A 22,742-nucleotide genomic window follows, 5' to 3' on the forward strand; every position below is an offset into this window, starting at 1 on the left:
TCATTACATGTTATGCTGTTCTAAAGGAGGCTCACTGAAAATACATGTGATCTGGTCTACAGGAACTAGGTCTGGTGATCACAGGAACACTGCCCGTTTTCAACAAGACCAACACCAAAGCTGACAAAGAGAGGGGACAACAGGTACAGCACTGACTGACTCGCTGACTGACTGACTGGCTGGCTGGTTGACTGACTGACTGACTCACTGACATGTTGACTGACTGACTTGCTTACTTACTAATTTACTTGAATTCATGCAATGAGCTTTCAGAAGTGCGTTTGATTTGCCCAGCAGCATGTCCCAGAAGCAGTGAGTTGATGACCACTCAGCCAGGTTCACCTCCAGAACTGAATGCTGGGTCACACCACAGGACTGGCATACTTCCAAGTCAAGTGTGAACTCCCTCCATCAAGTTTATGCAATGTCGTTTTTTGTTTTAAAACTCTTTTGACCCCTTGCAGAATTTGGTTGCTGCTTCACGTCCATGTCAAAATAAATGTAAATGCAGTCGATTACGATATGGGTCCTTTCTTTCTCTACTGTCTCCTTGTTGAGGTACTTGTCGGCCATTTTGCTGATATAGTGTCACTCTTCAAAGCCCTCCCACTCTCTGCCACAGGAAGCAACGACATCCGTTAACAGTAGCTAACCGCTTCAAGATGATGGTATTTGGTATTTTGGTATTTTATTAGGATCCACATTAGCTGTTGTGAAAGCCGCAGTTACTCTTGCTGGGGTCCACACAGAACATATAGAATATTAATAGACAAGAACAGCTCAAGGACAGAACTACATACATTTAAAAACGGCACACACAGCCTACATACCAATACATACACACAAAATATCTAGGTGGATGATGTGTGATTGATCTATAATGACTAAAGCCAGGCTGACAATGCCTCATCAATGAGTCACAGTGACAACAAGTATTTCTAAAGGACATTTTTTTATCTCTCCACTGTGCTCTTTACTTTGGAAATCTTTTTAAAGGCGCTAAGGGACTTGAGTCATCGGAGTAGAATGTTTTTTTTGAAAGCCTGTGTCTGTGTGTGTGAAGCACTAGGGGTTCCTCTGAGTGATGTACTATATAATGCTTTGTTTTGATCTCATACCACTTTTCCTTGTTTGTTTTTTCTCCCAGAGGCCCCAAAACCAGCTGATCCTGGGAGTGATGGCTATCGACGTGTCTCTGGACGACATCAAAAGACTAACGCCGAGATTTACAGTAAGACACACTCACATGTGTACTACACACAGGCACACATAGTCACGCACACACTAACACATACCCACATAGCCTACGGTAAGCACCCAGAACACCATCAAGACCATTGTCAGACACACACACACTAACTATCTTGTCTATTTCTATGTCTTGTAGTTTGGACCAAATGGCTATTACTTTGCCATTGACCCCAACGGTTACGTCTTGCTGCATCCCAACCTCTGCCCAAAGGTACACACACATACACACACACAAAACTACAACACTCATCTGGTCCTTTAATCGCATTATGCTGCACAACCTTGTTAAGCAAAGCCCCAATATACCTGTCAGCAAGGCAAGGGAGATTTAGCAGCCTGGCGTTAGCCTACCGTTAGCCTACCGTTAGCCTACCGTTAGCCTACCGTTAGCCTAGTGTTAGCCTAGCATAGCTTAGCGTTACACTGGTCTAGCCACACTTAGCACTAGGGGAAGCTAGCCAATCTTGGAAAAGGTCACCATATGGGTTTGTGTAGAGAAGTTTTGCGAGTGAGTTAGGGACTCTTCATGATTTCCACACAACAAACACAGGGAGAACGTGGAGCTTACGCCCACGTAGCCATGTGTTTCACATCAATCTTTAGTTTAAGGTCCGCATCACAGCTTTCCCGTAAACTGCCCTCAGGAAATATGTCACTGGTGTTCTTGAATCAAAACACCATTATTGTATGGTGAAAGACTTCAGATAAATGCTGTGGTTTGGTGATATTAAAGTGACTTGGATTGGATTGAAAGATTGCTGGGGAAAAGTTTTCACCTTCAAAAATAAAATAAAATTGTATTTATCACATGGGCCGAATACAACTAGTGCAGACTTCACAGTGGAATGCTTGCTAACGAACATTTCTCAACGATGCAGAGTTTAAAAAATATAATAATAGAAAATAAAATAGTAACTAACACAAGAGGAATAAAATAAAATGCACAAGAATGGAGCTATATACATGGAGTACCAGTACCAGATCAATGTGGAGCTATATACAGGGAGTACCAGTACCAGATCAATGTGGAGCTATATACAGGGTGTACCAGTACCAGATCACTGTGGGGCTACATACAGGGAGTACCAGTACCAGATCAGGTACGAGGTACTTGAGGTAGATACAGTGGCTTGGGAAAGTATTCACCCCCTTGGCATTTTTCCTATTTTGTTGCCTTACAACCTGGAGTTTGTATCGTTTGATTTACACAACATGCCTACCACGTTGAAGATGCAAAATATTTTTTATTGTGAAACAAACAAGAAATAAGACAAAAAAACGGAAAACTTGAGCGTGTATAACTATACCTGCAGGTCTCTTGGGGTATGTCTCTATAAGCTTGGCACATCTAGCCACTGGGATTTTTGCCCATTCTTCAAGGTAAAACTGCTCCAGCTCCTTCAAGTTGGATGGGTTCAACTGGTGTATAGCAATCTTTAAGTCATACCACAGATTCTCAATTGGATTGAGGTCTGGGCTTTGACTAGGCCATTCCAAGACATTTAAATGTTTCCCCTTAAACCACTCAAGCGTTGCTTTAGCAGTATGCTTAGAGTCATTGTCCTTCTGGAAGGTGAACCTGCGTCCCAGGCTCAAATCTCTGGAAGACTGAAACAGGTTTCCCTCAAGAATTTCCCTGTATTTAGCGCCATCCATCATTCCTTCAATTCTGACCAGTTTCCCAGTCCCTGCCGATTAAAAACATCCCCACAGCATGATGCTGCCACCACCATGCTTCACTGTGGGGATGGTGTTCTCGGGGTGATGAGAGGTGTTGGGTTTGCGCCAGACATAACGTTTTCCTTGATGGCCAAAAACTCAATTTTAGTCTCATCTGACCAGAGTACCTTCTTCCATATTTTTGGGGAGTCTCCCACATGCCTTTTGGCGAACACCAAATGTGTTTGTTTATTTTTTTCTTTAAGCAATGGCTTTTTTCTGGCCTCTCTTCCGTGAAGCCCAGCTCTGTGGAGTGTACAGCTTAAAGTGGTCCTATGGACAGATACTCCAATCTCCGCTGTGGAGCTTTGCAGCTCCTTCAGGATTATCTTTGGTCTCTTTGTTGCCTCTCTGATTAATGCCCTCCTTGCCTGGTCCGTGAGTTTTGGTGGGGGGCCCTCTCTTGGCATGTTTGTTGTGGTGCCATATTCTTTCCGTTTTTAATAACGGATTTAATGGTGCTCCGTGGGGTGTTCATTGTTTCTGATATTTTTTTTATAACCCAATCCTGATCTCTACTTCTCCACAACTTTGTCCCTGACCTGTTTGGAGAGCTCCTTGGTCTTCATGGTGCCGCTTGCTTGGTGGTGCCCCTTGCTTAGTGGTGTTGCAGACTCTGGGGCCTTTCAGAACAGGTGTATATATTGCACACAGGTGGACTTTATTTAACTAATTATGTGACTTCTGAAGGTAATTGGTTGCACCAGATCTTATGTAGGGGCTTCATAGCAAAGGGGGTGAATACATATGCACGCACCACTTTTCCGTTATTTATTTTTCTGAATTTTTTGAAACCAATTTAGACTATTTTGTGTATGTCCATTACATGAAATCCAAATAAAAATCAATTTAAATTACAGGTTGTAATGCAACAAAATAGGAAAAACACCAAGGGGGATGAATACTTTTGCAAGGCACTGTATGTACATGAAGGCAGGGTAAAGTGACTAGACATCAGGATAGATAATAATAAGGTACTTGAGGTAGATATGTACATGAATGCAGGGTAAAGTGACTAGGCATCAGGATAGATAATAATAAGGTACTTGAGGTAGATATGTACATGAAGGCAGGGTAAAGTGACTATGCAACAGGATAGATAATAATAAGGTACTTGAGGTAGATATGTACAGTGCATTTGGAAAGTATTCAGACCCCTTGACTTTTTCCACATTCTGTTACGTTACAGCCTTATTCTAAATTGGATTAAATAGTTTTTCCCCCCTCATCAATCTACACACAATGCCCCATACTGACAAACAAAAAGCAGGTTTTTTGAAATTTCTGCAAATGTATAAAAAATACAAAACTGAGATAGGACATTTACATAAGTATTCAGACCCTTTACTCAGTACTTTGTTGAAGCACCTTTGGCAGCTATTACAGCCTCGAGTCTTCTTAGGTATGACGCTACAAGCTGAGACAAATCATTTAAATCCGGACATAGGGTACATTTTGCATGACAAATTGGCAGTGAGCAGTAAGAAAAATAACCATAACATTTCAAATAGACAGGAAGGCTGTTGTTGTTTTTTGCACAGGTATGTGCTCTTTTGCGTGACAAATGCCGCCCTTAAAGGTAATTTCACGTAGACTGTCTTAAATAATTCCTGGGTTAATTCTTTCCTGGGTTGATTCAATCTATGAAACAGTCAATGGTGTTTTAAATCTCTCATCGCGCGCGCTCTCTCTTGCGCGTGCACTCTCTCTATTGCACTCTCTCGCACTTTCTCTCTCGCATTTTCTCTCTCTCTCTCTCTCTCTCTCTCTCTCTCGCACTCTCACTATCGCTCTCTTGCACTCTAGAACCCTAAGTTCCAGGAGCCTGTTACTCTGGACTTCCTGGACGCTGAGCTGGAGGATGAGATTAAAGTAGAGGTAAGATGGAGACGACTGACATTCTTCTTTAGTGCTTCCACCTTACTTTGTGATTCCACATTCTATCCGGTTGTGGGTTGAACTTGCTCCTAAGAGCTAAGTGTTTTTTGTCCTCAGATAAGAACGAACATGATTAATGGAGAAACTGGCTACCGCACCGTACACACACTAGTGAAGTCCCAGGATGAGGTAAACTGAAGCATGATGAAAAACCAAAAAATACATTTTTAGACTATTTCGGGGTGAGCTGTCCCTTTAATGACAAAGACATCGATGTGTGTTCTGCTCCACAGCGGTACATAGACCGAAGCCAAAGATCGTACACATATGCCCCTGTAAAGGGTACAGATTACAGGTAACAGCTACATGTACTGTATTTGTACCCCTACCTGAGTATACCATGTACAGTATTCATTTTTAGGGCCTTGAGTATTTATTCTGACCATGTGACCTGACCAAGAAAACTCTCATGGGTCAAGAGTTTTACATGGTCAGGACATATAATTAGGTTCCATAAAAACTCAGGGCCCTATCTAGAAGAAAAATAGGGGTCACTGTTTTCATCTCTTATGACTACTAGTAGTGCACTGGCACCTGATCAATGCAACCGCTTGAGAGGTCATGGCCATAGAGAATGAAAGAGGCCTTGAGGGCTTACACTATTTTAACACAGATAGAACAATAAGACAGATTTTTCACCGGATGTATACATTTGAAGCGTCCGGGTGGCATTTCCACTCATCACCATATTTGGTGGTGAGAGGAAGCCCATTGGCTTGCAGTGGGAGAAGATGGAGCTAAATGGATTTTGGCCGACATTCTGCTAATTTCTCATCGATTAAACATTTGATCTCAATACAGTTTTCTGTTCCCAAAACTAGAATATTTTACAGAGTGGACTACGTTTTGTAGACTTTACCCTTTGCCAAAGTTTTAAAATGTTTTGCTGTTTAGAAGGGGTGCAAGGGCGAATTGAGCTATTGCACATGCGCACTTCACAGAGTAGGCGTTCCCTAATGGAAATATGCAAATACATGGTTGAACACACCAATAGGATCTGGCTAGCTCGTACTTGTCTCTGCCCACCTCCTTGCTTGTTCTGCCCACTATAATTCATTTGCTCCCATTGGAAACGACAGTCTGTTGTCCATCTTGGGTTAGTTAAACAAATCTTTGATTTTAATGTAGGTAACTTGGTGGGAAATCCAACTTCATTAGCTGATCCCTCCTGGTGACCTTGTTGGAGTCATGTCCAACCAGGTCATCACGAGGGATCAGCCAATTGTGAAGAAGAAAATGGACTACTTTAGAATGGAGATTACCTCAATGGCGCTGCCCATGCTGTCACAGACGCTATAATGGCACAGATACAGTCCTCTATCTAGCTCTATGGTTGTGACTAGACGGAGTACAGCCACGACCGGAATTGACTTTTCATAGCATGTTAGGATAGCATTTTAGCTCATCCTAACCTTAACCCAATTATCCTAACCTGTTAAGTTAATTCTCCTAACCTGCTGCGTAAGTTATCCTAACCTGCTACAAAAAAAGTCACTTCCGGTTGTAGCTGTGTACTACCTAGTCAAAACCCTCTTGAGACTGTCCTAAATGTGTGCACTAAACTGGAGCATGCAGACATCTGGAGCAAAATAAGAACTATTGTATTTGAATGGGGAATTCTAAACTTAATGCACTTTCACAAAGTTACGAGGATTAAACTGTACACCTGATAAATGTACTTGTAAAAAATAAGAAGATGACTTTACATACAAAGCTCCGCAGGATATGTCTGTGTGAAAGCTCCAGTGGTGACAAGTTTATGAAATGTTTGTTTTGATATGTGGATCAACTTTTAAGTTTGTGGTGTGGAGATCTGTGTTCTTTGTTAGAACTGTGCAAAATTGGAAAGTGTGTGTGTGTGTGGTGTGTGTGTGTGTGTGTGTGTGTGTGTGTGTGTGTGTGTGTGTGTGATGTGTGTGTGTGTGTGTGGTGTGTGTGTGTGCGTGTGCACCTATTCTTCTCTCTGTGTGTGTGTGTGCGTGCGTGTGCCTATTATTCTGTGTGTATGGTTGTGTGTGTGTGTGTGTGTTCCCAGTCTAGCCTTGGTCCTTCCAGCGTACAGCCTGCATTATATCCATACTACTATTGGAGACACCATCACCCAGGCCAAATGTAAGTAGCATTCTAAATCAGTTTGATCTCCTGTTAGCTTGTGGTTTTTGTCTGTGGGCACACACTCACTCTCTCACTCACTCACTCTCACACATACACACACACACACACACACACACGTACCCCCCTGTGTCTCCTAACAACAGGCGTACAGCTCCTCAGTTGTGGTCCTCTTCAGAGTTTAGTTTCCAGACAAGGCGACAACCAGGGGATCAGACCCAGGAAGGTCCCCTTCCTTTGACACATGTACTAAACTCATCAGTCCATTTACACCGGCGTGTATGTTTCCAATGGCTCCACTTATTTCCACATGTGTTCGAACTCCCCTCTCATGTTCCCTTCAAGCTGTGAGTTTGCCAGTAGTCAAATCTGTCATTGTGTGTTGTTAGTCAGTCATTGTGTTAGGATGATGGGTCTTCCATAGGAAGGTCTCTGTTTCTGTCTGTGTAGTCTGGTTTATTCCCCTCTCCACACTCAACTGTCCCTTGCCACTGGGGATACACATACAGTGCATGCACACATACACACACACACACATACACACATACATATACACACACACACACACACACACACACAAAGATCTTCTCTGGGAAGTTCGGTTTGTCTGGGTACCTCCTGTGGGTCTGTTCCACAAGTGCAAACACACACACACACACACACACACACACACACACACACACACACACACACACACACACACACACACACACACACACACACACACACACACAACATGTCTTACTTTCCTACCAGTCAGTCCCTTAGCTGATTGGGATGGTCCCTGAGTTGATCATCTGTTTTCTGCAGTAAAACGGGAAACCCATTTCTCATACATCCTGTTCAAGCTGCAATGTTCTTATTCAACACTCAGAGGGTTGAATAGAATATTGTGTGACCCTGTTTGATTATTTCCTGTCCCCTTCGCTCCTTCCTCTCCTCTCCTGCTGACCTTCTCACCCCTGTCTTCTCCGTGTGTTGGAACCCCCTCCAGTGGAATTGGGCAAGTATTCTCCTCCTCTACCTTACCTCACACCTTCCCTGTCCTCCTGCGCTAACGCCAGTAGCATGACGAACTACAGTACCCATAATGCTCTGTTTTATCTTAGTGAAGACGTTCCTGGAGCTAACAATTGTGTCCCATCTACTTACCAATACAACCCTCTTCCTATGGGCACACTGTCTATCTCTCTTCAACATTAGATTTGCAACTTTTCTGTTTACACTAACCTTGATGTGGTGTGGCCAAAGCCACATTCCTGCTTCATGTGTACAGTAAGTGCAGCTATTAGCATACCGTAAATACCGTAGTATATACAGTGGGGGAAAAAAGTATTTAGTCAGCCACCAATTGTGCATGTTCTCCCACTTAAAAAGATGAGAGAGGCCTGTAATTTTCATCATAGGCACACGTCAACTATGACAGACAAAATGAGGAAAAAAATCCAGAAGATCACATTGTAGGATTTTTCATGAATGTATTGTCACGCCCTGGCTCTGGGGACTCTTATATGTTGAGCCAGGGTGTGTAGGGTCTATGTTTTGTGTTCTATGTTCAGTTTCTAGTTCATGTGTTTTCTAGGTTGGCCGGGGTGGTTCTCAATCAGAGGCAACGAGAATCAGCTGTTGCTTGTTGTCTCTGATTGGGAACCATACTTAGGCAGCCTGTTGTGCACTTGTGTTTGGTGGGATCTTGTTCCGTGTAGGTTTGTGTTATTGACCGAGGACTTCACGTATCGTTTTGTTATTTTGTTGTTGTATTGTGTCGTGTTGCTAAGTACTATTAAAGTATGTACTCATATCACGCTGCGCCTTGGTCCGTTGTGTATGACGATCGTGACAGAAGATCCCACCAATACAGGACCAAGCAGCGTGCCCAGGAGCAAACGCCGGAGGTAACGTTAGTGGATGTCCTCCTCGGTTGGGGGCAGATCACGGAGGAGGAGGCCGTCCGTTACCGGAGGGCGATGAAGGGGGAGACCCAGGCAGGAGAGGAGAAGTGGCGCCAACCGGGCCGTCGTCGGACAGGCGAGAGGCACCCCCAATAAAAAAAAATTGGGGGGCACATGGCATGGACGACGGGGCTGCTGGAGGCAGATAAAGGGCGAGTTTGTGGACGAGGAGAGAAGGCCACAAGGTTATGGGGGCCATTGGTCATTAGAGGGAAGGAAAGTGTAGAGGCACGGCGAGAGGTACTGAGGTGTGTTACCAGTCCGGTCCGGCCCGTTCCTGATCCCCGCACAAGGCCAGTGGTGTGTGTTCCCAGTGCGGTCCGGCCTGTTCCTGTCCCTCGCACCAAGCTTGTGATGCGCGTCGACAGCCCGGCCCGGCCTGTTCCTGCCCCTCGCACCAAGCCAATGGTGCGCGTCGCCAGCCCGGCCCGGCCTGTTCCTGCCCCTCGCACCAAGCCAATGGTGCGCGTCGCCAGCCCGGCCCGGCCTGTTCCTGCCCCTCGCACCAAGCCAATGGTGCGCGTCGCCAGCCCGGCCCGGCCTGTTCCTGCCCTTCGCACCAAGCCAATGGTGCGCTTCGTCAGCCCGGTCCGGCCCATTCCTGCTCCCCGCACCAAGCCAATGGTGCGCGTCGTCAGCCCGGCCCGGCCTGTTCCTGCTCCCGCACCAAGCCAGTGGTGCGCTTCGTCCAGCCCGGTCCGGCCCATTCCTGCTCCCGCACCAAGCCAATGGTGCGCGTCGTCAGCCCGGCCCGGCCTGTTCCTGCTCCCCGCACCAAGCCAGTGGTGCGCTTACGTCAGCCCGGTCCGGCCCATTCCTGCTCCCCGCACCAAGCCTGTGGTGCGCGTCGCCAGCCCGGTCCGGCCCGTCCCTGCTCCCGCACCAAGCCTGTGGTGCGCGTGTCGTCAGTCCGGCACAGCCCGTGCCTGTTTCACCGGTGCCTGGTCAGGTACCGGTCAGCTGCTCCACACCGGAGCCTAAGCAATCCGCCTCCACCGATGTCCAGTCCAGCTCCAGCCAGCGGGGCCAGACCAGACCAGGGGCGCTACGGGGGGGTTGTTAGAGGGTGGTGGTCACGCCCGGAGCCGTATCCGCCTCCAAGGCGGAATGCCCACCCGGCCCCTCCCCTGTTGGGTTTATGTTGGCGCGGTCGCAGTCCGCACCTTTGGGGGGGGGGGGGGTACTGTCACGCCCTGGCTCTGGGGACTCTTATATGTTGAGCCAGGGTGTGTAGGGTCTATGTTTTGTGTTATATGTTCAGTTTCTAGTTCATGTGTTTTCTAGGTTGGCCGGGGTGGTTCTCAATCAGAGGCAACGAGAATCAGCTGTTGCTTGTTGTCTCTGATTGGGAACCATACTTAGGCAGCCTGTTGTGCACTTGTGTTTGGTGGGATCTTGTTCCGTGTAGGTTTGTGTTATTGACCGAGGACTTCACGTATCGTTTTGTTATTTTGTTGTTGTATTGTGTCGTGTTGCTAAGTACTATTAAAGTATGTACTCATATCACGCTGCGCCTTGGTCCGTTGTGTATGACGATCGTGACATTTATTTGCAAATTATGGTGGAAAATAAGTATTTGGTCAAAAACAAAAGTTTCTCAATACTTTGTTATATACCCTTTGTTGGCAATGACACAGGTCAAACGTTTTCTGTAAGTCTTCACAAGGTTTTCACACACTGTTGCTGGTATTTTGGCCCATTCCTCCATGCAGATCTCCTCTAGAGCAGTGATGTTTTGGGGCTGTCGCTGGGCAACACAGACTTTCAACTCCCTCCAAAGATTTTCTATGGGGTTGAGATCTGGAGACTGGCTAGGCCACTCCAGGACCTTGAAATCACTTCGTTGCCCGGGCGGTGTGTTTGGGATCATTGTCATGCTGAAAGACCCAGCCACGCTTCATCTTCAATGCCCTTGCTGATGGAAGGAGGTTTTCACTCAAAATCTCACGATACATGGCCCCATTCATTCTTTCCTTTACACGGATCAGTCGTCCTGGTCCCTTTGCAGAAAAACAGCCCCAAAGCATGATGTTTCCACCCCCATGCTTCACAGTAGGTATGGTGTTCTTTGGATGCAACTCAGCATTCTTTGTCCTACAAACACGACGAGTTGAGTTTTTACCAAAAAGTTCTATTTTGGTTTCATCTGACCATATGACATTCTCCCAATCCTCTTCTGGATCATCCAAATGCACTCTAGCAAACTTCAGACGGGCCTGGACATGTACTGGCTTAAGCAGGGGGACACGTCTGGCACTGCAGGATTTGAGTCCCTGGCGGCGTAGTGTGTTACTGATGGTAGGCTTTGTTACTTTGGTCCCAGCTCTCTGCAGGTCATTCACTAGGTCCCCCGTGTGGTTCTGGGATTTTTTTGCTCACCGTTATTGTGATCATTTTGACCCCACGGGGTGAGATTTTGCGTGGAGCCCCAGATCGAGGGAGATTATCAGTGGTCTTGTATGTCTTCCATTTCCTAATAATTGCTCCCACAGTTGATTTCTTCAAACCAAGCTGCTTACCTATTGCATATTAAGTCTTCCCAGCCTGGTGCAGGTCTACAATTTTGTTTCTGGTGTCCTTTGACAGCTCTTTGGTCTTGGCCATAGTGGAGTTTGGAGTGTGACTGTTTGAGGTTGTGGACAGGTGTCTTTTATACTGATAACAAGTTCAAACAGGTGCCATTAATACAGGTAACGAGTGGAGGACAGAGGAGCCTCTTAAAGAACAAGTTACAGGTCTGTGAGAGCCAGAAATCTTGATTGTTTGTAGGTGACCAAATACTTATTTTCCACCATAATTTGCAAATAAATTCATAAAAAATCCTACAATGTGATTTTCTGGAAAAAAAATTCTCTATTTGTCTGTCATAGTTGACGTGTACCTATGATGAAAATTACAGGCCTCTCATCTTTTTAAGTGGGAGAACTTGCACAATTGGTGGCTGACTAAATACTTTTTTCCCCCACTGTAGGCAAACAACATGCTGTCTACTGGTATTAAGATAATGAAGATAATTCTTGCAGGAACACTGTACCACTCAGAGGGGGGTTTGTGGTGTAGATGTCTCCCTCACTTCCTCCAGAGAGAAAGTCTAGATCTGTCTCTAGATCTGTCTCTGGATCTGTCTCTTTACACTACACAAGTATCTCTCCTGGACCTAGATTATGTCGTCAAAGTAGTGTAGTGTAAAGAGGCCCATGGAATGATGTGATATACAAGAATCTGAGTCATGTAGATAGGGGTCTGATAACTGATTTAGATAATGTTTGATCACACTGATTCAGTCCCTAGTCTGCCCACACACAAGGAGAGCCTTGCATGCGATGCTGCTGCCCCATAGGGAGTGTGTGTATGAGTGTGTGTTTTCACAAGCCTCTGTATGCATGTTGTTTATCCCACCTGCCCCAATGGCACTCAGATGTGGCTTTGGCACTAACCCTCTAGAGTCTAGCTAGCAGGGAGGACAGAGGGGAGGATGTTTGAATTATTTTAAGGTGAACCCATAAAAGAGAAAGCGATGAGTGTTTGCACAACACATGACTGGATGGTTTCTCCCTTTTTTAGTTTCTCTTATTTAATCATTCTGAGGTTTACAGCCTCGTAAAATAGTCTTAATGAAAGACAGAAACCACCTCGTCCCCACAGAGCATCACCCCTCTCTGTCTCTGTCTCTCTGTCTCTCTCTGTCTCTCTTTCTCTGTCTCTGTCTCTGTCTCTGTCTGTCTGCCTCTCTCTCTCTCTCTCTCTCTCTCTCGCTCTTTCTCTCTCTCTATCATTCTCTCTCTTGCTCTCTGTTTCTGTCTATCTGTGTCTCTCTCTGTGTCTGTCTGTCTGTGTCACTCTCTCTCTCTGTGTCTCTCTCCTTTTGTGTGCACCAGAATCGTTTGCTATTGTCTCCCCTGTGTGTGGTTGTGTGTCTCATGTGGTCGCTGAGTCACATAGCACACTAATAGTCTACTTTTATTGAGAGAGTGGCCATTTGTTGTTTTATCTAAAACACATTTTGTTGTGGTAGGCTCCGTTTAAATTCAGCCAAAACACATTTGGTTGGGGTAGGCTCCGTTTAAATTCAGCCAAAACCAGAAGTGATTTGAAATTCCAATTCAAGAATAGAAAAATCGTTATTGACAATAATGATAATGATTCGATTTGTGATTTCAATTCACTTCCTGATTTCAAATCAAATCAAATGTTATTTGTCACATACACGTGTTTAGCAGATGTTATTGCAGATGTAGCGAAATGCTTGTGCTTCTACCAAAGACCTCACGTACTAGTCTGAAGTCTAACCCATGAGATACCGCACCACAATATAATAATAAGAGCCCATATTTTAAAGAATATCAAAGTAATATCCAAGCAATACAATAGGATTATGTTCCATGTTACCATGACGAATGTATCCTCTATTTCTTTCCATGGCATTGTCATATGAAAACATTACTCAAAACTAATAACCCCATGGATTCATCAATACCACTGTATTACAGTACAGAAAATACGATGCTAATGGTATTTGAAATCAATGCATTGAAAGCAATGCAATGTTATCGCTAAAATGCTCATTTTAAACCGCATTTAAGGCCTCTCGTTGCGTGCCTCTTGTAGCTTGATCTGCCAACATTTACATTTTGAGAATAAACCTTTTGATGGGAGTGCAATATTTTTATTCAAGGCCTCGCTCTGTGAATAAAATATATTGTTGACCTTTGACCCTTGTGGTTTTACCCAGTTTTTTTCTGTTTTCCTTCCCTCCTTCCTTCCCTCCTTCACCCATGGGGACGCATCTCTCTTTCACATACTCTCTCTGCCGGGATTTTGTCCACTCCAGGGGATGAGGGCAAGTATTTTCTTCTCCTCTTGTCTCTCTCCTCCTGTTCTAAGAGTCGTGTCTGTCTGCCATTTTTCCCAGCATTCATAGGAAAGTCATTCCCACGCCAAGGTTCCTGTTGTGGCCGGGATAACCCATGTAATGGAAAAAAAATGTTGCCCACACGACCTGATTTGCATCTGTTCATTAGAGATTGTCTCATTCTTTATTTTTCTCTTCTGTACACTGCTATGCTATCTGTAGATTTTCTAGGCCAAGTTCTAGTCACAGTCAACTAAGTATACCCCCTTTACATACAGTATATTTCCTGTATTGTCTTCTATGATACCAAACCTAGTCTTTACCATAATATTTACCACCTTTAAGATACAAACTTATAAGAACCAAGCTCCTTGAGTGGAGGGGGTGATATGGTCACCCTGTGACGATGGACAGAGGAATGTTTACCCCCACCACCACCACCCCTTTAAAATGCTTTAAAATGAGGAGTTGACAGACAACACTTAACTTACATTCATCAAAGCTGTATCTCTCTATCAGACATGGAGTCATGTGTCTATACAAACTGTGGACCGTCTAGGACTGGGGATTGTCTTTATGATGTCTGAATCATCATGGCCCATCAGTTGACAGTCTACTATTACAGTCAACAGAAGTAATTTGATCCATCAGCCAGAAATCTCATCAGCATCTGTATCAATCAATGGTCATCATGTTAATTTGACATTAATTATGTGTGATACTCTTCTTCCGGTTCCAAGGTCTGTGCATATGAATGGCACAGAGAGATGTTTGTTGAACTCACAGCTTTCTTCTCTTCAACAGTCTCTGAAAGCCTGCAGGAAGACAAGTTTGAGGAGTATGGATACACTCTCATTGCACCAAGGTAAGAAGATTGACCGTTATTTTTTTGAAAGGTTTATATACATGTAACTGCCAGAATAAAGGAAACACTTGAATAAATGAGGGATAACAAAGTATATTGAAAGCAGGTTCTTCCACACAGGTGTGGTTCCTGAGTTAATTAACATCCCATCATGCTTAGGATCATGTATAAAAAATACTGGGCAGGCCATTATTTTGGCTACCATGGCTATGCCCCCATAGGATGACAATGCCCCCATCTACAGGGCACGAGTGGTCACTGAATGGTTTAATGAGCATGAAAACGATGTAAACCATATGCCATGGTCGTCTCAGTCATCAGATCTCAACCCAATTGAACACTTATCTGAGATTCTGGAGGGGCGCCTGAGACAGATTTTTCCACCATCAACAAAACACCAAATTATGGAATTTCTCATGGAAGAATGGTGTCGCATCCTCAAATAGAGTTCCAGACACTTGTAGAATCTATGCCAAGGTGCATTGAAGCTGTTCTGGCTCGTGGTGGCTCAACGCCCTATTAAGACAATTTATGTTGGTGTTTCCATTATTTGGGCAGTTACCTGTACATATAAATTGGTGTTTCCATTATTTTATCCCATAGGGAGTACTGTAAGGATCTGAAGCCGTCTAAAAACAACACAGAGTTCCTGATGGACTTCAACGAGTACATCGACAGGAAGACTCCCAACAATCCACTGTGTGAGTAGCTAAGACCAGGGACAACCAAACACCTTCCCAGGGTTTCTCCCTTCTAACAAAGAGTAGCTAAGACCAGGGACAACCAAACACCTTCCCTGGGTTTCTCCTTTCCAGCAAAGAGTAGCTAAGACCAGGGACAACCAAACGCCTTCCCTGGGTTTCTCCTTTCCAGCAAAGACTAGCTAAGACCAGGGACAACCAGACACCTTCCCTGGGTTTCTCCTTTCCAGAAAAGAGTAGCTAACACCAGGGACAACTAAACACCTTTCCTGTGTTCCCTCTTCCAACCACTAACCAACCACCATCCCTGGGTTAACCTCTTACAACACTCACTACTCAGAACTGGTGGTGAATAGATTGAGACATCAGTTACATTTTACATTATTATTTTTTAACATACACATTACCCTTAATGAAGCACTCTGAAATATGTTTTCTGATGATCCTTTAATAATCATAAATTAGGCTCAGAAAGTTACGCAAACATTTCGGTGGTTAGACCATTGTTCAGTGGGCACTAGAATAACATGGGTCTTGGACAGTATTGATGTCTTCATAGGAGAGCCAACTGAACCTGTTCCCTGGGGTGTCTATAGTCAACCATAGGTCGGGATGTCTGGAGTGACTGCTAGGTGCTATGCAGTGCACTGTATACAGAAGAAAGACAGTCAGGTCTCTCCGTCTGAATAACCCCTCCCTCCTCGTGTTAGCCTGTTTGAGCCTAACTCTAAAAGTCTGACCATCACAAGCCTCAGGGCACGTGTTAGATGCCTCGGCTTTGCCGCGACACACACACACACACTTCGCCAAGTAATATACCCCCACACACCCCACCTACTGGTCCAATTACTGTGTGTTTGTGAGAAAGACCAGAACCCGTCAAGGTGAGAGCGCGAGCGGAGCAATAAAAAGGGCCAAATCAGGCCTGCACGCCGGAGCTTTCAGACTGATGGAGACTCTGTCTCCGACATCTGACCAATGCATTAGCAACACATCACTCTCTGATATACTAGTAGACGTTAATTACTCGCCCCAGTCCTTTCTTTTCCCTCTCAAGTGTTTCCTGGAAATGTAGCGATGTCGCTCAAAAGTCATGTTTATTGGTCTGATGTGTTGGTTTGAAAAGTGATACTCCACCATCTCAATTGGAAAGATACTCAGTCCTTTCTTTTTCTCTTTCAAGTTTGTCTTAGAAATGTAGCGATGTCTCTCAAAAGTAACGTTTATAGGCCTGATGTGTAGGCTAGTCTGATTATTAGGTTTGAAAAAGTCACTTCAAACACTTTAAACACTCAATTGGAAATACCCCTGTAATAAATAAAACAAAGCCCCCAATTGGGGTATTAGTTCCCTTAATTCTCTATTTCTGCTTGGGAGATTGGTGGGTGTTCTCTGCAGGACTATGGAACGCTGTGTATACAGGCCTTGTGGGATGATTGGCATGGGTGAGGAGTCGGACATTACATGCTTTACTTGTTTAAGCCACTGCAGTGGCGGTGAAGTACATTAGAATTCCTGGCCTGCCTTCAATCAGAAGACCCTAATGAAAACCACTGGGGCAGGTGGAGGGAACGGAGGGGGGATGGAATAAAGTGTTACACCAGCTGTTTTCTCTGATGTGTGTGTGGTGTGTCGTAAATGGAAGGTTACCGCGTCTCAACGTTAATGGACTGGAGCGGCCACGGCAACAGGTTCAAAGTGCGGCGCGCAACAGAAAAAAGGGTCCCCCTTTGATCGGGTAGTAGTCTGTGTTCAGTTGGGTGCGTTTGCGTTGTATTGGTCAGGTCGGACGTCTCGGAAATTACTTGGTACATTCCCCCAAACACACTCTGCACACTCCAAGTGCACTTCTTTATTAAGTACTAGTTAATGACTTTACCTCATAATAATATGGTGGAGATTCAGAGACTGTGCTTGTTCTGCTATCATGACTCTACCAAGCTTTTGATGACAGCATTGGAGTGCGTGACCTTACACACTACTTGGAAAACAACTTGGGAATGTGTTTTCCCACTATACTCCTTCTATCGATCATCTGATCAATCATCTCCCCATCATCTGATCCATCATCTGATCCATCATCTGATCCATCATCTCCGCATCTCTGTCTTTATTTTATCCCTCTCTCTACCTCCCTCTCTCTCTCGCTCTCTTTCTCCCATTACTCTCTCTGTCGCCATCTCTCGCTACCTCTCTCATCTCTACCTCCCTCTCTCTCTCGCTCTCTTTCTCCCATTACTCTCTCTGTCGCCATCTCTCGCTACCTCTCTCATCTCTACCTCCCTCTCTCTCTCGCTCTCTTTCTCCCATTACTCTCTCTGTCGCCATCTCTCTCTACCTCTCTCATCTCTACCTCCCTCGCTCTTTCTCCCATTACTCTCTCTGTCACCATCTCTCTCTACCTTTCTCATCTCTACCTCCCTCACTCACGCTCTATCTACCTTCCTATTCCTTCCCTCCATCCCCCTCTCTCATCGATCCTACTATTATAGAGATTAAGTCACAGCTTTCTGACTCACAGTAGGCCTCATCTCTTGGTCACCATCTCAAAAATCAAAGTCAGGTTCATGTTTATTGTCATGAGTCTTGCCCTGGAGGCAGAACTGAGCAATATCCTCTAGCTGGGCCAGCTGCAAAGTCAAAATCTTTGCTTTTTGGTCTTAATTTAAAGGTAGGCATTAGGGTTAGCAGTGTGGTTAGGGTTAGGTTTCAAATCTAATTTTATGACTTTATGGCTGTGCCAGCTAGTGACCACCCTGCAGAGATGCCCCCAGGGCAAGATTCATGACAATAAATTCCAACCTGCAGTCCAAAGACACTGCTCTTATTAAGATGACTCACTTTCGTGGCCACTGTCTGAAGGCCAAAGAATTGCCCCTGAGGGATCAATAAAGCTAAATTGAATTGAAAAATAATGAAGATCCTCTATACTGACAAAGATCAGATACTGATCACTCAGCAGACAGGTCAATGGGGTTCAACCTTCTGTTATTATTGAATCAAGCCCAAGTGACATTGGTTCCTTGTCTTTCAGGCAATGTGGATCTGGTGAACAGATTGTTGCTGGACGCTGGGATCACGTCAGACCTCGTCAAGCAGTGGAGAGATCATATGCCGTGAGTCAACCAAACTATGCACATGAAAGCACACAATCCACACACAAAAGCACCATTCTTGTTTTAATAAATTTGATGAATCTAAAAGGTTGTGGTTTGTGAAAGTTTATTTCGACTAGCTATGAACACATAAACAAGGAAAAACAGATACACATTGTCAGCTTGCATGATTTAAACATACATTTTAGTGTCGTAACAAGATGCACTGCAGGACTGGATACTTTTGTGCCAGTGGAGGGGAGGACGGCTCATAATAATGGCTGGAACGGAGTAAATGGAATGGCATCAAACACATAGAAACCATGTGTTTGATGTATTTGATACCATCCCACTGATTCCGCTCCAGCCATTGCCACGAGCCCGTCCTCCCCAATTAAGGTGCCACCAACTTCTTGTGTTTTGTACACACATTGATTTGTTGTTGTTATTTTTTCCTATTCCTTTCAGAAATGGAGTCCTGGCCAGATTTGTGGCCACTGATGGAGGAATCACTCGCATTTATCCCAAAAGGTATGCCTATCTCTCCTTTTCTCTCTCTCAGCTCTCTTTCTCACTCTCACTCTCTCAGCTCTCTCAGGTCTCTCCCTTGCTCTCAGCTCTCTCCCTCTCTCTCAGCTCTCTCTCTCTCTATCCATTGCTCTAATGACGATAACTACCTATAAAGCTTATTGTAGAGCAGTTAAACTTGATCAGTAATTTACATTCAGTATATTCTGTTCCATAGGAATGTTTGCTCACTTGATAAATATGTAGTATTAATGTTGATGCAGCTGAGTATGGGTGTGTTTTTCAGTGCTGGACTAGACTGGACAGAGGACCCAGAGACGTACGAGTCAAGCTTCTATAAGAGGAGTCTGGACAATGACATCTACATCTTCACACCCACACCCTACCAGGAGGACACCAACAGTAAGTCAATGGAGTGTGTGTGTGTGTGTGTCTGTCTGTCCTAACTGACCCCTTCTGTTCCCTCTCTTGTCTCAGTGACTGAGGACTCAGTCCTGGTGAGCAGAGCAGTGAATCTGGACATTGATGGAGTCAGACTCAAACCAGCAGGTAAGGACTCAACACACCAGGTTTGTGTTCAATTAGGCACACAACCATACATTTATTTTAAACATTTGCAACAGAAACCATAAAAATAATGTCCACGTAGTCCCTTACTGTTTCAGTCAGTTTTCTACTGGTTGGTGCCTAATGAACAGAACCCAGACAATGTCAGGAGGTCTTCTTTGACTTCTAGTCAGACTGGCATTGACTTGTTTCTGTCCAGTGCATAATTGAACAGAAAAGTTGTGGTGGGTGTTTAGTTCAGAACTGTAATGTCGTGGTGGTTCTGTGGTTGATTGCAGTTGTGGGAGTGAAACTGGACATCAATACCTGGATGACCAACTTCATCAATGCTACTCTGAAGATGAACGTAAGTAGATTTACATTATTTCATAATGACTCTTTAATAACTCTTTGTGTCTGAAATTAAAACTGTTTCCTGTCTCCTACAGTGTAAGGACGAGATCTGTGGTTGTCAGAGGAATGATGAGGTAAGATCATTTGATTGATTATACAACTATGTTAAATATTATTATTTGATTGGCGATAGAATTTTAAGACAAATACAACTATTAAATTAAGATGACTTAATTGAGCATGCAAATAATTATTGAGAATTATCAAATTCTACCTCCCCCTACATGATGATGGTTTATCCCGTTATCTCTGTATGATTCCAGCATGTGGACTGTGTCATCCTGGATGATGGGGGATTCCTGGTCATGGCCAATCGGGATGAATACATCAGTCAGGTGAGTCGCTCTCATCCAACTCTTATTCCATTGATATGACCTTGTTCAGCCCTACCCAACCCATAGTCAACACTCAAATCAACCTGACCCTGACTAAGTTTACCCAACATGTCCCAACCTTATACAACCTAACCCCATGTGCACTTCAACCCACTCAAACCATATCTGAACCTAACTTCACCTAATCCTGCCCCCCCCACACACACACACACATACTACACCCAGTGTGGGCCCCTCACTCTACCACTTGAATAAATGTTTTTCATGCAGACCAGGCTGCAGGCCCCAATCAGAGTGTGTGCTTGATAAATCAGTCCCCTTTAGATGTTTGGCAGGAGCACTAAAAAACGAGGGTTCCCTTGTTTGGAGAAGGCCGCTCAACCTTAAATCATGTTTCCTACAGGAGGTAAGGCTCTCCCTCTCCAGGGGGTCCTGGCGGGTCCCAGCCGACAGATCTGTGACTGTTAATTCATTATTTGTGTTATTCCACAGGGAAAGGAGAGACAGGTTTTTATAGAAGCATTGATTTATATTTCCTTTGGACAGACGTGGTGAGCCATAACCGACTCTTTCTCCGAATCTTGGGGTTTCAGGGTCCAAAATTAGGGGAGCGGTGTGATTTTGGGGTCGTTCACCGCGACCCTGCATAGCGGAAGAGGAAAGCATTTTTTTGGTTCTCGCATACACACACACACACACAAACTCACACTATCACACACACTCACTCTGACGTACGCACATACACATGCACACACACACGCACACGCACACACACATACAATGCTATCACACCGAAGGGATGTCTAGACGTGCCGTGACCACTTCCTTCATATTAATTTAGGATGCCTGGTAGACTGTGTTAATTTGATTAAACTGAATCCCACTGCTACATATCAGCTGGGTGAGCCAGGAGTGATTTACTGACTGTGTGGGATTGTGTGCGTGCGCGGGATTGCGTGTGTTCATGTGTGCGTGTGTTTTAAAAATGTGTGTGTGTGTCCGAGCACTCATGAGAGCTGAGATGACTTCACCAAGATTAAAACGTTTGGGTTTTTATCTCCTAAAAAAAAAGGAAAATGCTAAGGAAATCCTTAAAATATTACAACGTGATTTTTTGAAATGCTGAGCCACACTAGCCTATCAGAGGGGAGCATTTCTGGACTGGTCAGTCCTGGACAGGATTTTTACTCAAATCACCTGGGTTATACACTGAGTGTACAAAACATTAGGAACACCTGCTCTTTCCATGACATAGACTGACCAGGTGAATCCAGGTGAAAGCTATGGTCCCTTATTGATGTCACTTGTTAAATCCACTTCAATCAGTGTAGATGAAGGGGAGGAGACAGGTTAAATGTGTACCATTCAGAGGGTGAATGTGCAAGACAAAATATTTAAGTGCCTTTGAATGGGGTATGGTAGTAGGTGCCATGCGCACCGATTTGAGTGTGTCAAGAACTGCAACGCTACTGAGTTTTTCACGCTCAACAGTTTCCCGTGTGTATCAAGAATGATGGTCCAACACCCAAAGGACATCCAGCTAACTTGACACAACTGTGGGAAGCATTGGAGTCAACATGGGCCAGCATCCCTGTGGAATGCTTTCGACACCTTATAGTGTGCACGACGAATTGAGGCTGTTCTGAGGGCAAAAGGGGGTGCAAATCAAAATTAGGAAGTTGTTCTTAATGTTTTGTACACTCAGTGTATATCTGTCAATTATAAAGACTGGCAGGTATTCTAGTGGTTAGAGCTTTGGGACAGTAACCGAAAGGTGGCTGGTTCAAATACCCGAACCAACACGGTGAAAAACCTGTCGATGTGCAAGGCACGTAACCTTAATTTGCCCCCGGGGCAACGTACCACTGTGGCTGACCCTGTAGAACAACACATTTCACTGCACCTATCCGGTTTATTTTTATTTATTTTTATACTGTCTATAAATTTTTATATGGCACTGGGAACTCACAGATGTGTGTGTGTGTTGTGTGTGTGTGCGTCCAATGTATCTGCGTAAATCTGTGTTTGTCTGTGTGTTCATGTGCATATGTCTGTTCTGCGTCCATGTGCACTTACATGTGCATTGTGCTTGCACAACTCCCCCCCCCCTCCCCCAGATCGGCCAGTTCTTCGGGATGATCGACCCTATCCTCATGGTCAACCTGGTCAACATGTCTCTGTTCACGCTCAACAAGACGTACGACTACCAGTCGGTCTGCGACCCCAAGAGGGAGAGCAAGGGGTCCGCGGCGGGCCTGCGCTCAGTCTACGTGGTGAGTTACATAAGCCAGAGACACACACACACACACACACACACACACACACACACACACCGTCACCAGAGGACCATAAATAACCATAAATACAGATTAGACGGACACCAGGGGAAATGCGGGGTAACAAGTAAGAGCAGTTTGAACAGTTAAAGACAGAG

The 22,742-nt window shown here is 44.7% G+C and overlaps 1 protein-coding gene across 2 annotated transcripts in view; it reads left to right on the forward strand.

Moving 5' to 3' along the window:
* LOC121549722 (voltage-dependent calcium channel subunit alpha-2/delta-1) overlaps nt 1-22,742 on the forward strand; it is a 208,016-nt gene that overhangs the window by 171,879 nt on the left and 13,395 nt on the right. Inside the window, exons 16-34 of one of the 2 annotated variants that reach the window (XM_041861571.2) lie at nt 63-143; nt 1,148-1,231; nt 1,388-1,462; nt 4,777-4,848; nt 4,966-5,037; nt 5,142-5,203; nt 6,944-7,020; nt 8,015-8,023; nt 13,804-13,812; nt 14,629-14,689; nt 15,293-15,390; nt 18,425-18,506; nt 18,954-19,016; nt 19,300-19,415; nt 19,491-19,562; nt 19,859-19,926; nt 20,009-20,047; nt 20,237-20,308; nt 22,426-22,581. In XM_041861571.2, the coding sequence (XP_041717505.1) occupies nt 63-143; nt 1,148-1,231; nt 1,388-1,462; nt 4,777-4,848; nt 4,966-5,037; nt 5,142-5,203; nt 6,944-7,020; nt 8,015-8,023; nt 13,804-13,812; nt 14,629-14,689; nt 15,293-15,390; nt 18,425-18,506; nt 18,954-19,016; nt 19,300-19,415; nt 19,491-19,562; nt 19,859-19,926; nt 20,009-20,047; nt 20,237-20,308; nt 22,426-22,581 (1,368 nt within the window). The remainder of the gene's footprint in view (nt 1-62; nt 144-1,147; nt 1,232-1,387; nt 1,463-4,776; nt 4,849-4,965; nt 5,038-5,141; nt 5,204-6,943; nt 7,021-8,014; nt 8,024-13,803; nt 13,813-14,628; nt 14,690-15,292; nt 15,391-18,424; nt 18,507-18,953; nt 19,017-19,299; nt 19,416-19,490; nt 19,563-19,858; nt 19,927-20,008; nt 20,048-20,236; nt 20,309-22,425; nt 22,582-22,742) is intronic. The other variant, XM_041861577.2, reaches the window with a different exon arrangement.

This window comes from Coregonus clupeaformis, unplaced genomic scaffold (assembly GCF_020615455.1).
Source record: "Coregonus clupeaformis isolate EN_2021a unplaced genomic scaffold, ASM2061545v1 scaf0097, whole genome shotgun sequence".
Classification (NCBI taxonomy): Eukaryota; Metazoa; Chordata; class Actinopteri; order Salmoniformes; family Salmonidae; genus Coregonus; species Coregonus clupeaformis.